This window comes from Gobio gobio (assembly GCF_949357685.1).
Source record: "Gobio gobio genome assembly, chromosome: 22".
NCBI classification, from domain to species: domain Eukaryota; kingdom Metazoa; phylum Chordata; class Actinopteri; order Cypriniformes; family Gobionidae; genus Gobio; species Gobio gobio.
In genome coordinates this window covers 15,203,973-15,216,937 of record NC_137118.1, presented here as the reverse complement: position 1 = coordinate 15,216,937, position 12,965 = coordinate 15,203,973, and the positions used below count along the sequence as shown (strand labels likewise).

Below are 12,965 nucleotides of genomic sequence, written 5' to 3'. Positions count from 1 at the left end.
AGGCTGCAATTTAATTAAATGAATATTTGCACTACCGGTTTCAAAGTGAATTGTGCCATTTACACTCCTGTATCATGAGTTGTACCATGTAAATGAACAAAGTGCCGAGCTTCACTCTGAAACCGCAGCGCGTATTTTTATTTAACAGCAACCTGTCAAAATAAAAGCTTGATAGGTTACTGTTTGAAAATTAAGTAATTAAGTTAATACATTAAATATGAGTAATTTTGCAGTAAATACATTTTCATTACTCAATTTTTATGTTACAGTACAATCAGTGCTAGACTTCTAGACTTCAGATCCTAGACTTCTGGGGGCCCTAAGCAAAACTTTGTCCGGGGCCCCTGTCAGTGCGTTCATTTATAAAAAAAAACAAACAAACAAAAAAAAAAAACAACAACCCCTTAATCTGCCTTTAGAGCAGTGTACACTCTCAACAAACAACAGTGAGTTGAAACGTTCAGTAAATAAATAAAAAATAAATAACAGCAAAAGGACAAATACAACAGAAAAAAAGATATGAATGAAACAATTTAGCCTACTGTTTTAATTATCCTTGCATCTATTTTTATTTCTTATACAAGGTATTTTTTATTTCTTATGCATATGTTATCACTATTTTAATTAATTTTCTATGTAAAGCACTTTGAATTACCACTGTGTATGAAATGTGCTATATAAATAAACTTGCCTTGCCTTGCCTTACTGCTTATAATAGCTTACTATACAGAAATGGAATAAAGTAATGAAATGTAACGAACATAATAATACAAATAAACATTGTATAGTCTTCACTGCATGAATTAAATAAACAGTGATTCTTTTGAAAGGGGTGATGAATTGAGAAATCAACTTTCCCTTGAGCCTTTGATATATAAAAGTTTATCGTGATATAAGAATATCCTGTAAGTTTCAGAACTGAAAACGTCCTTGTTAGTCAAAGAAAAGCTTTTATTGACACCAGGCCCAGAAAACGAGAGATCTCAGAATTTGTCGACCACTGATGTCATAGAATGCAGAAGCACCGCCTCAAGCCCGCCCACCGACTCGTGGAGCTAAACGGGTCGCGTTACAGAGCAATAAACATGCCGGTTCCAGCTCACGTGCGTAAGACATTGCGCATTTGTTCGCTTCATTTCGCTGCGGGATCAATTATGAACAAGATACAGGTCGAGACTGGATTCTATATTCGACCTTCTATATTCAATCCGACAGGAACGGTGCAACACGCTTATGTGAGTAAAACATGTTTTTCTATATATGTGTTAGTATACCATTGTTACAGATCGTTTGATATCCATTGATTACATACCCTAGCACATTGTCACAGGCTGGAGAAGGTGTTATTGGTTCATTCGTGATCAGACTCGGACTTGTAACGCCAGTGCTCACAAAGGCCAATGTCCCGGCGCTGTGTGATTTTCAGACGGGCTACCAAAACGTATCGCCGGCCTGCCGACAGGCTATCTTAAATAGTGAAATAACATTCCTTTCTTGCGTGCGCGTGTGTGTGTGTGTGTGTGTGTGTGTACGGGTCGTGGTTATTCACCGCAATCCCCACATGTACTGAGGGAGCTGAAGCTCATTAAATATGCAAATCTTATCCAATTCTAGCCGTGGGCGTTTACTTCCAAGACTTCAAGTGCGGCACGCCCATCAAAAGCGAGCGTTTTTCAGAGAGCCTCAAAACTATGGCAGAAAATAGCCTATTACTTATTCATTATGATGTTTTTGAATGTAAAAACCATGCGAACATCATAAGTTGACCTCAGACAACAGTATACATTAAAAAAAAAAAAAGCCAGTTCATGACACCTTTAAAGTTACTAATGTTATTCAGGGAAGAGCAGTGAATGATTCTCTCGTTTTCTTTTGTTGTTTGATTAACATTAAATGACAGAGAGAGCAGCGGGTTTATCAGCTGCGGTCACTTTAAGACCAAATGCACAGAACTAATACTCTGACAAGCATTCAATTGCTTTCCCAGCTAACAGAATAATCCTCCTGTTCACCAGAAACATAACTGAATTCGGAAGTCCCCAAGAAAGATATTTTGTCAAATTTTTGTGTGTATTTATTTAAGCACTAACCCGAAGCCCAAGGTAGCCTCTACTTGTCCGGGTTTCTCTCCGTCTCGGATTGCGTGGACGAAAAGCCGTCTGTTGAACAGTGTCTCTTTCGCAGTGTCTCTTTTGCAGCTCAATGTGCTTTTACAAGTGGCGTTACATGATGTTACGTATGGTGACAGGCACCACTTTGAAGGAACGGAAAGCAGCATCATGTTTTCATAATCAATAGAAGCAAAAACTAAACTAAAACACAGCTGATTCTTGAGAGTTAGGGGGCCCCTGGTGGTTCAGGGACCCTATGCAGCTTGCATACTCTGCATATAGGGAGGATCGGCTCTGAGTACAATAGTGTTGACAATATATTTAGATTTATTTTAATAATAATCAATAATCAATAAAACCAGTTATTAAAACAGTGTGAACGTGGCCAAGAGAGATAAAAAAAAATCCACATTTTCAACGCTAGAAAAATAAGTTTGGAGTAAAGGGTGTAACAATTTTCACAGTAAATTTCACTAATAATTACAAATACAACATTGAATTAAACACATTTTGAAGTAATAAGACTGAAATAGTATCTTGTAAAACAGTCCAATTATCTTTGTTTTAACTTCAAAAAATATTTTAATTACATTGAAGCTTTTCCTAAACCGATCAGCCCTAAAAGGATTTTCCCATTAAAGTGTTCAAAGAAAACAAAATAAGCTTTATTTGTTTATATATATTTTTTTATTTTCAATGCAGATGCACTTACCTAACAAAACCATCCCACTTACTCTCATGATTCTCTCATAATTCTAATTAAGTTATATCATTTTAAAGAGCCAATCAGGGAGTGATGGATGTTTGTCTTTACCTGATTTGCATAATTCCTTTAGTGAACCAGGTGTTAAAACAACACAACAATGCAAATAAACAACACTATGCTTGCACATTCTATGAGGCAGTTCAAGCTTTAGTGAATTCCCTGGATATTTGACAGCCCATATTCTAGATCCTCCTACACTTCAGTCAGTCTGTAGCTCTCTTTCTTGCCCTCAGGTTTTATTTTTTGTCTTTGTGTTGTCTCTATTCCCCCTCATTCCTTGGCATCTCTGTCACCTCTGTTACCCAGGTAGCCGTGAGTGGTGGAACAGACAGTTATAGCATAACCTCAGGCTAATGGGCCACAGGTGCTCTCAGCATTTCTGTAGGATACTCTCCTGCCTGGAGCATTGGGGAAAACTATGTTTAAAAGGGAAAAGGGTGGGTGCATCACTTGTTCACATTAGTGATACAGTGAAACTGAAAATCCTGGACATGGTGGGCTGAAAACACTCGTTTTCAGTTAGCCCTTGCTTTGAGCAACTACACAAATTATTATATAATATTGTATAGTATGATATGATATAATAATAATTTTTCAATAAGTAAATTACACTTTTTGTTACCTTTAGTTGCTATCAGTACTATAACATTTAGGCTAATTAATTATTTAATTTGATAAAATATTTTAAAATATTTAGAACTTGTATATAGTATAAAGCATATTTTATAATTATATAATATTTATAAAGTTTCTAAATATTTTACAACTGTGTAAAAAAAGTATAGAATAGATTATTGACCAATCAAATGCTCTCTGGAATGAGAATGTGAGGGACATTGCCTGTAACAGACTGGGAATTTTTTTTTTTTTTTAAGGATAATCCTTCACTCCAAAAAAATAGGCCTAAAATTAAGATTTATGTATTTGAATTGCATATAAAAATTACACACTTTAATAGGAAATATGTCAACACAGGAAATAAACCCTGTCAATCAATGTCAAAGCATCTTCAAATTTGGATCTTTTTATGTGAACGCTGCTTTTTCTCCAAAAAGATTCTTTCATTGTGTGATAAAAGTACCACTTTCTGTTCACATTTTCTTTTTCCAGTCAAAAATGTCATGAAATGCCATTTTCAACTGAAAATTCAATGGCTGAAATCTGCTTTATCCCTTGTTCCCATTCACATACCCACACTGCCTCCATTCATCTGTAAATGGCAAAAGTGATACCAGCAATTTGGTCATTAAAGCTTTGGGCATAAAGCCTGTGCTTTTGAACACATTCCCAAAGCGCTGTGAAAACAATCCAGCACTCTTAAACAAAAAAATCTGTTTAAACTTCGGTGTAACCACCCTTAAAAAATAGGTCACGGCAGTCGAACGGATGCTAATGTATTGCTCCCCTTCTTTCTTATAAACACTAAACACTCGAAGCAATGTGTCTGAGGTTGCTTGCCACCATCGAATGTCACTGGAGATGTTCTTTCATCAAAGTGGAGTTGATAGGAGGCCGGGCCGGGGACCGTTTTCTCTGCCAGTCAGCTCAAATTGCATGCAGCTGCAATGCCAGCTAAGTCAGGTACAGCGTTTTGGAGGAAGACTGGGGAGTTAAATATAGCAACCAACCGGCTGCACCCGGTTATGCTTCGACACGCCACAAACCCACCAAAGGAATGCGTCCAAAACCAGTTGAGCATCCGAACGCCAACCAACATACCAAGACAAAAAGCACATACATCCCACAACCTGACTAATCACTGGCATGATGTAGGCTTGGTGCAGCAAAGCTTGAATACTTCATGGTTTTATACATCTACACACATGCCCACGCACCACGATTCTAGCAAACACACACACATTCGTTTCTCATGGTTGCCCACGCACACCCACACTTCTTATTCTGTCCTCTCCCCGACTGTCACAGTAATCCAGGATTGCCGTATACGGTTTTAACACACGGATTTAAAGCGATTGCTTGAAGACGTCTGTCCCGCTGACTTTACTCATGACAGCCATTACCTGTGACTTTTAAAGTAAAGAAATATTTAAAAACGATGACTCCACAAGGAAAAAGTGTCTTATTCACGTTGAGTCCTATCAGAGGAACAGTTCATCCCCAAATAAATATTGTATTATTGTTTATTCATCATTATGCTTTTCCAAACCTGTATGCTGTGATTTTACGAAATACAATTTAAAAAATCTTTGGTCACCCCCACCCCCAATTTCTTTTTAAATATAATGATTAAAAGTACAATTATTTACAATATAAAGTACTTCTCAAAATATTATTATTAATTACCATTTTACAATAATTACTATTTAATTATTAAATAGTAATACGTTTGTCACAATTTCTTCAGTTTTTTTTAAGTTTTCTAACTTTTTTTTATAGGTTTCATGAAGACCTGTCTAAATGCTATGACGGCAGTTTTTCTCAAATGAAATGGTGAAATGCTGATGAAGTGACTCTCAGAACAACTCTGGAGTTGAAGTTCATGTGTCCATGTCCTCATAGTGAGACAGTAGACGCTGAAAACACCATGAGAGTCCCTCGTTCTTGAGTATGTAACGAAACTGTGCTGCTCAGTCACACATAAGCCCTCTTACAGTCAATTCCATTTTTATGACTGGATTCCATGATTCCTTCAATGGCCCTAATAATACTTAGTTGTATGACTTCAGAAGACAGAGAGCATGAGTCATTTGGACCACTGTTATTTTTTGAGCTTGAATGGCAAGAGTGGAGTCCAAGATTTGTCTCTGAATTATTCCTTTAAATACTTAATATACAAAAAACTCAATATTAAATGGGCTGAAGTCTTCTATCCACTGGCATGAGAAACTGAAGCACAATAAAGTACTATCAAGTCAAGCAGTTCATTAATCATTGAAATGGAGGTGGTGGGGGAGTTACTTGACTCATTATAAAAGACAGATGGATGGGAGGTTAAAGCATTGTTCTCCATCAGCCCGGATGACAAGACCACACATAGCGGGACACACTAACACTTGAGTAAGTGAGTGTATTGGCATAGCAAAAAAAAGCAAAGAACAAAACAAAAAACTCCCTAGTCCCTACCTATATCAGTTTGGACACTGCAAATAGCAGTTAATAGCAGTTAATAAACTGGAATTAAATAATAATTTATTGAGGATTATTAAACAAATGAAAATCAAAAACAAGATGTCAATTACTTTAGTAGGCTATATATATATAACTGTACACATGCATTTAAAATATATATTATATTTATTAATGTATTAATATTATTATTATTCATAAATAATCATATTAACATTTATTTTTTATATTTACAACATATTACAGTGCATATACTAATGTAAATAAGACATTTAAGACATTTTAAGAAATCAAGGCTTTAAGAAACAGCTCACCCAAAAATGTGTTTTGTTATTATGTCCTCAGTTCCCAGTATTAATTTCTTTCTTTCATGAAACACATAATTCCTTAAGCCGATTTTCTATTCAATTAGAATGGATGGTGATCATAAATGGCAACCTCAAAGAAGTATGACCATATGACTTCTTCCGCTATATTCCAAGTCTTCTGAAGTTATATAATAACACAGGATTGATAACAAAACATATTTTCAGAACTTTTAAGAGATTGGTGCTGTTTTTCAGCTTTCTTCATCTCCTTTTGTGTTTCATGCAAGAAAGAAAATACTGCATTCAAACTGTACTTTTTAGTGAATTATTCCTTTAATGCTAATTTCAGTTTCACCAAATAGAACTGCATTGAATCATACGTAATACACACACACACACACATATATACATATAGTGGGGAGAACAAGTATTTGATACACTGCCGATTTTGCAGGTTTTCCTACTTACAAAGCATCTAGAGGTCTGTCATTTTTATCATAGGTACACTTCAACTGTGAGAGACAGAATCTAAAAATCCAGAAAATCCCATTGTATGATTTTTAAATAACTAATTTGCATTTTATTGCATGACATAAGTATTTGATCCCCTACCAACCAATAAGAATTCCGGCTCTCACAGACCTGTTAGTTTTTCTTTAAGAAGCCCTACTGTTCTCCACTAATTACATGTATTAACTGCACCTGTTTGAACTCGTTACCTGTATAAAAGACACCTGTCCACACACTCAATCAAACAGACTCCAACCTCTCCACAATGGCCAAGACCAGAGAGCTGTGTAAGGACATCAGGGATAAAATTGTAGACCTGCACAAGGCTGGGATGGGCTACAGGACAATAGGCAAGCAGCTTGGTGAGAAGGCAACAACTGTTGGCGCAATTATTAGAAAATGGAAGAAGTTCAAGATGATGGTCAATCTCCCTCGGACTGGGGCACCATGCAAGATCTCACCTCGTGGGGCATCAATGATCATGAAGAAGGTGAGGGATCAGCCCAGAACTACACAACAGGACCTGGTCAATGACCTGAAGAGAGCTGGGACCACCGTCTCAAAGAAAACCATTAGTAACACACTACGTCGTCATGAATTAAAGTCCTGCAGCGCACGCAAGGTCCCCCTGCTCAAGCCAGCGCATGTCCAGGCCCGTCTGAAGTTTGACAATGACCATCTGGATGATCCAGAGGAGGAATGGGAGAAGGTCATGTGGTCTGATGAGACAAAAATATAACTTTTTGGTCTAAACTCCACTCGCCGTGTTTGGAAGAAGAAGAAGGATGAGTACAACCCCAAGAACACTATCCCAACCGTGAAGCATGGAGGTGGAAGCATCATTCTTTGGGGATGCTTTTCAGCAAAGGGGACAGGACGACTGCACCGTATTGAGGGGAGGATGGATGGGGCCATGTATCGCGAGATCCTGGCCAACAACCTCCTTCCCTCAGTAAGAGCATTGAAGATGGGTCGTGGCTGGGTCTTCCAGCATTACAACGACCCAAAACACACAGCCAGGGCAACTAAGGAGTGGCTCCGTAAGAAGTATCTCAAGGTCCTAGAGTGGCCTAGCCAGTCTCCAGACCTGAACCCAATAGAAAATCTTTGGAGGGAGCTGAAAGTCCATATTGCCCAGCGACAGCCCCGAAACCTGAAGGATCTGGAGAAGGTCTGTATGGAGGAGTGGGCCAAAATCCCTGCTGCAGTGTGTGCAAACCTGGTCAAGAACTACAGGAAACGTATGATCTCTGTAATTGCAAACAAAGGTTTCTGTTTCAAATATTAAGTTCTGCTTTTCTGATGTATCAAATACTTATGTCATGCAATAAAATGCTAATTAATTACTTAAAAATCATACAGATTTTCTGGATTTTTGTTTTAGATTCCGTCACTCACAGTTGAAGAGTATCTATGATAAAAATTACAGACTTCTACATGCTTTGTAAGTGGGCAAACCTGCAAAATCGGCAGTGTATCAAATACTTGTTCTCCCCACTGTAAATATAAAAGTCTTTGCCACTCACTATTAAAAACTAATCTAATGGTGTAATAATGTAGCTAACTTTCACTGAAGTCGAAATCACAAACGGACCCTTTCTCAATACCAAATATAACATGTTATTTGTATAAAAAAAATACGAATTAATCAATAATATTTAAATAAACAATATTAGCCATTATAAAAATGTTAGAAGTTTGTACAATAGGAAAAAAAAAAGTTCAGTCAAAAGTACAAAAGCAGCTTTAGGCCTATACAAATATCAAGTTATGAAACTATGCCAAACATAGCCAAATCAAATTGCTCTGAAACAAGCAATAGATAAGACCGAAGATCGCTTGTTTGATATACCCCAAATTAATTATATCTCATGTTTAACCACTATCTACAGAAGCAAATTCCAGAAGGACTGGCCGAGATTAAGCTCAATATATATATATATATATATATATATATATATATATATATATATATATATAGGCCTATATGTGTGTGTGTGTGTGTACTCAACAATACAGCTTGTCTAATGCTTCAATAGTCTGATTCCCAGTACAAATATTAAAACTTTTCAGTTTGTAGATGCCAGAGGGTTGACTTCAAGCCACACTGCCTTCATTATTTAAATCGCTGAATGCATTTTGGACAGCTGTCTAATCTGAACAGTGTCTCCAGTTTAAGAGTTCCCGTCACCTATCAGCTTGCCATCCGTGAATTCTTATTTAGAGCCAGCAGGACGATGGCAGTTCAGGCACTCTGCGTAATTCAGAGCTGTCCTTAGATCCGTCACATTAAAAGTGTCCCCGCCAAAACTCTGCGCAACAGACTGCGCTGCACTATCTGTTAAACGAAATGTGGCAGCCAAACTTGCAGCCAGGATGGCGGCAGTCCAGGAGGAAGTAGACAACAGGAGGCATGTGATTGACGGCTGTTTCGGGGTCAGTGCGACAGACTGTTTTGTATGAACCTTGTGATTCACATAGACGTGTGTGTATACGTGCACTAACCTGCCAAGTGAGAAGGACACGCAACAATGACAGCTTTACAAGTGACTGTGCCTGCAGAAGTCGTAACTTTTATGTTCTCTGAATCCTGTAAGAGAAAAACGTATTACAATTGATTAAAAGACTGAAAAGGTTGGTATTGTGAGGTTAGACTAACTGAAATGGCAAGGACACTGACACAATGTGGCTGGGTGAAACTGTAGCTTAAACAATTACAGAATTGTTACATGAACTATTGATCCTTGTGGAGAAATGCATGCTATTATGTATTGGAGATTACTGTGCACACACACAAATCTGGCACTCGGTCAACAGGGAGGCATGTCACGTCTATTGCTATAGCATTTTTTACAATACAATTTCAATGATGCAAACTTCATCAAATATGAGACCAATTCAAATTATGCTGTAAAGAAGTTCTAAGGCTATGTTCACACTTGTCAGTCCAAATTTGATTATTTGTGTATCCGATTGGAATCTGATCTAAATTATTGACTCTCCACACTGTGTATCACAACTGTTTAGATCTGATTTGTGTGTGCCATGCCGCTCTTTCTTTTTCCGGAATATCTGCTTTGGTTTCTATGGCAATGATGTTGCGTTGGTAGGCATATGCAAAAAACAACAACAGCAAAATGGAGGGGTCTCCGTCATTCTCAAAGCAGGTCTCATTATATTGTAATTTTCTGCTTGACTAGCACTTTGCAACAACACAGCCTTGTTTCTGCAGCAACTTTGATCATGTTTCCTATAACAACGTCTGACATGTTTACGTTTTACGTGGCGTGAGAAAGTGATAAATCCACACAAAATCTGATTAGAGGGTTTAGACTTAAATTTCCAGAAATGCGATAGATTTAACTTCTTAACCCGCACCGGTTCGTGGGCGGGGGGGTTGACGGAAGTGGGGGGGTGTGTACTTTTATTTACTTTTGTTTTATACAAAATATTCAATCAACTATCACAAACTATGCATCATTTGAAAGCTAAAACACTCAAGATTCATGTTCTGAACTTGTTTTTGCAATAAATACACCAGAGAGGAAAGGGTTAAATGAAACGCTAAAGGACCGTCCATGTAAACATTAGCATAATATCAGCGTTACTCATCTTTCATCTCCTGTCGTTCAGATCAGATCGGACGAATCCAATAAACACCCGCATACATCTCTGTGTAAGAGTCCATTCTTCAAAATGCATCCCACTTTTTAATCCAAAACAACGAAAAAATAGGGAAAAAACTAAAAATCCTCCGTTGTTTGCAAGAGAGTTTTGAGTTAGCGTGATCAATCATGTCCATTTTCAATGAAATATCGATTCTTTTCCGTGTCTGGCAAACTCCCCCTGCTAGAATAGTTTCTCCCACGTGCAATGGTTCAACCCTCATCTCTCTCCTTCAATCAGAGACTCTTCTGGGATGCATCATATAGAGGAAGTGCCTTACAGGCTTGGTGAGCTGTCAATCATTGCGCCCATGGTTTTCGTTGGATAAAGGCACTCGGTGCCCAGCCAATGCCTTTCCAACAAAGGTTTGGCATTATCTTGCGCAGTTTGCGTAAGTAGGCTTTGGTGAATACTGTTTGTGCGCTGGCTGCGCGTTCTCCATGGCGCAACTGCAGTGGAGCGCGCAGTCTCTCACTGACGCTTCCCATCAGCTAAATGAGTTTTTTACACTTTGTAATCTCTGTAAATAGTTGCTTTAGTTTTTCAGTAACTGTTTATCCATTATAATTAGTAGTATATTGCAGTTTATTGCAGATTTATTTGAATGAAAAACTACTCTTTACAATAGCAAATGTTCTGAAATAAATGGCCTTTTTGAAATGACGCCTTGACTTTTCTTGACATAAAAGCTCACAGAAGCTACATTACTGAGAGAATCATCCTCATATTTGAATCATGACATGATTAGACATTCAGTTTTATATGTAAGTTATTTTCAGGCTCTTAACATTAAATTATAATATTTTTTTCCCTAAGTGAAAACAAAAAACAAAAAACGTGAGTCACTTACATGTATATTTACATGTATATTACTCTGTTCCCATATTACTTTGAGTTATTATGACTCTTGGGTAGCAATATTTCAAGTGTCTAGTTTAAAATAAGACCAGGTTTATGAATATAGACCATAGGGTTTAAGAGCTGCAGACATTTTCATTTGGGTATATCGTTTTCAAAGAATTCTCAAAAATGGGGCGCTTGTTAAGAGGTTAAAACCCCATATGAATGAAGCTCGAGACAGGATCATGTGATTTTTTTGTTGTTGCCATTTACACTTGCTAAATATGATCAGATTTAACAAAAAAAGAACGTTCAGTTTTTGAACTGACAAGTCTGAACAAGGCTTAAAAAGACAATAGCGAAAAGTTAGTTCAGTTCAATAACTGGGTAAAGTTCATCAATCATGAAACAAGTTCAATTCAGATATAATTCAGATATACGCCGATCAGGCATAACATTATGACGTGAATAACACTGATTATCTCTATATCACGGCACCTGTTAGTGGGTGAGATATATTAGGTAGCAAGTGAACATTTTGTCCTCAAAGGTCAAGGCTGTGGTCAGTATCTATCAAAAGTGGTTCAAGGAAACAACAGTGGTGAACTTGCGACAGGGTGGCCAAGAATCATTTATGCACGTGGGGAGCGAAGGCTGGCTCATGTGGTCCAATCAAACAGACGAGCAACTGTAGCTCAAATTGCTCAAGAAGTTTATGCTGGTGTCAATATACACAGTGCATCGCAGTTTGTTACGTATAACATCTTGGTGCCAGGTACCACAGCACACCATCAGGGGTCTGGTGGAGTCCATGCCTCGACAGGTCAGGGCTGTTTTGTCAGCAAAAAGGGGACACACACAATATTAGGAGGTTATGCCTGATCGGTGTAAGTTGCGTGGCATTATAACAATATTGTGTGAAGTTTGTGTAAGTCTGTCTTATGTTTTTATTTTACCATCTGATTCTCTTACCCCTTATTTACACTGCACTCGTCTGCAGCGCATAACGGCTCCGACAAGGTTTTGTTCCATCTTCCACGCAGTGCCAACTCACGCCAGGAGTATTTCGCTTCGACTGGATTCGCGATATCACGTGATTTGCCTGTCCGAAGTAGTTTTTCTTGATTTTAGGGGTTCTACCATGGTTAAGTTGGCTAAACGGTTTTATTTTGTCCAGTTTAATTGTGTTTATTTTTGTGTTTATTGCTTTGTCCTACTTTGTTGTGCTGTAGTAGCCTACAGACAAAGTTAATACACTTAAAAGTCCAGCTATGAATGACAAGAATAAAAGATTTGTAGCTGTGTTTTAGTTATTTAAAATACATCCTCAATTATCTTGTGTCTATATTTCACATACAGTGCCTGTGAGCAGGAGAAGAACACTGGCATTTGGACACGGCATCCGTCAAACATAGACCAGGAGCCTATCTTTAGCAAAGCAGCGCAGATACGCTTCTGGCACGGCTGGCATAAACACAAGCATTGACTAGAGTGGCCACGATCAGCTCCGGTGGCCACGTCAGAGCCGTAATGTGCCTCAGAAGTGTGCAGTGTAAATAAGGGGTTATAGTTGTTTTATTTTATTTATTTTTTTTATTTATATTATTTTATATTGATATTGAGGTGAAACTGCATTGCCAATTTCTTTATTTACATTGTGAGCCTTTTATAGTTGTT

At 37.8% G+C, this 12,965-nt stretch overlaps 1 protein-coding gene across 1 annotated transcript in view; it reads right to left on the bottom strand.

The window, feature by feature from the left end:
• The window catches only part of LOC307118255 (amine oxidase [flavin-containing] A), a 60,326-nt gene that overhangs the window by 38,081 nt on the left and 9,280 nt on the right, over positions 1–12,965 (bottom strand). The window contains exon 7 of the mRNA XM_079803820.1: positions 9,288–9,372. Within this exon, the coding sequence (XP_079659946.1) occupies positions 9,288–9,372 (85 nt within the window). The remainder of the gene's footprint in view (positions 1–9,287; positions 9,373–12,965) is intronic.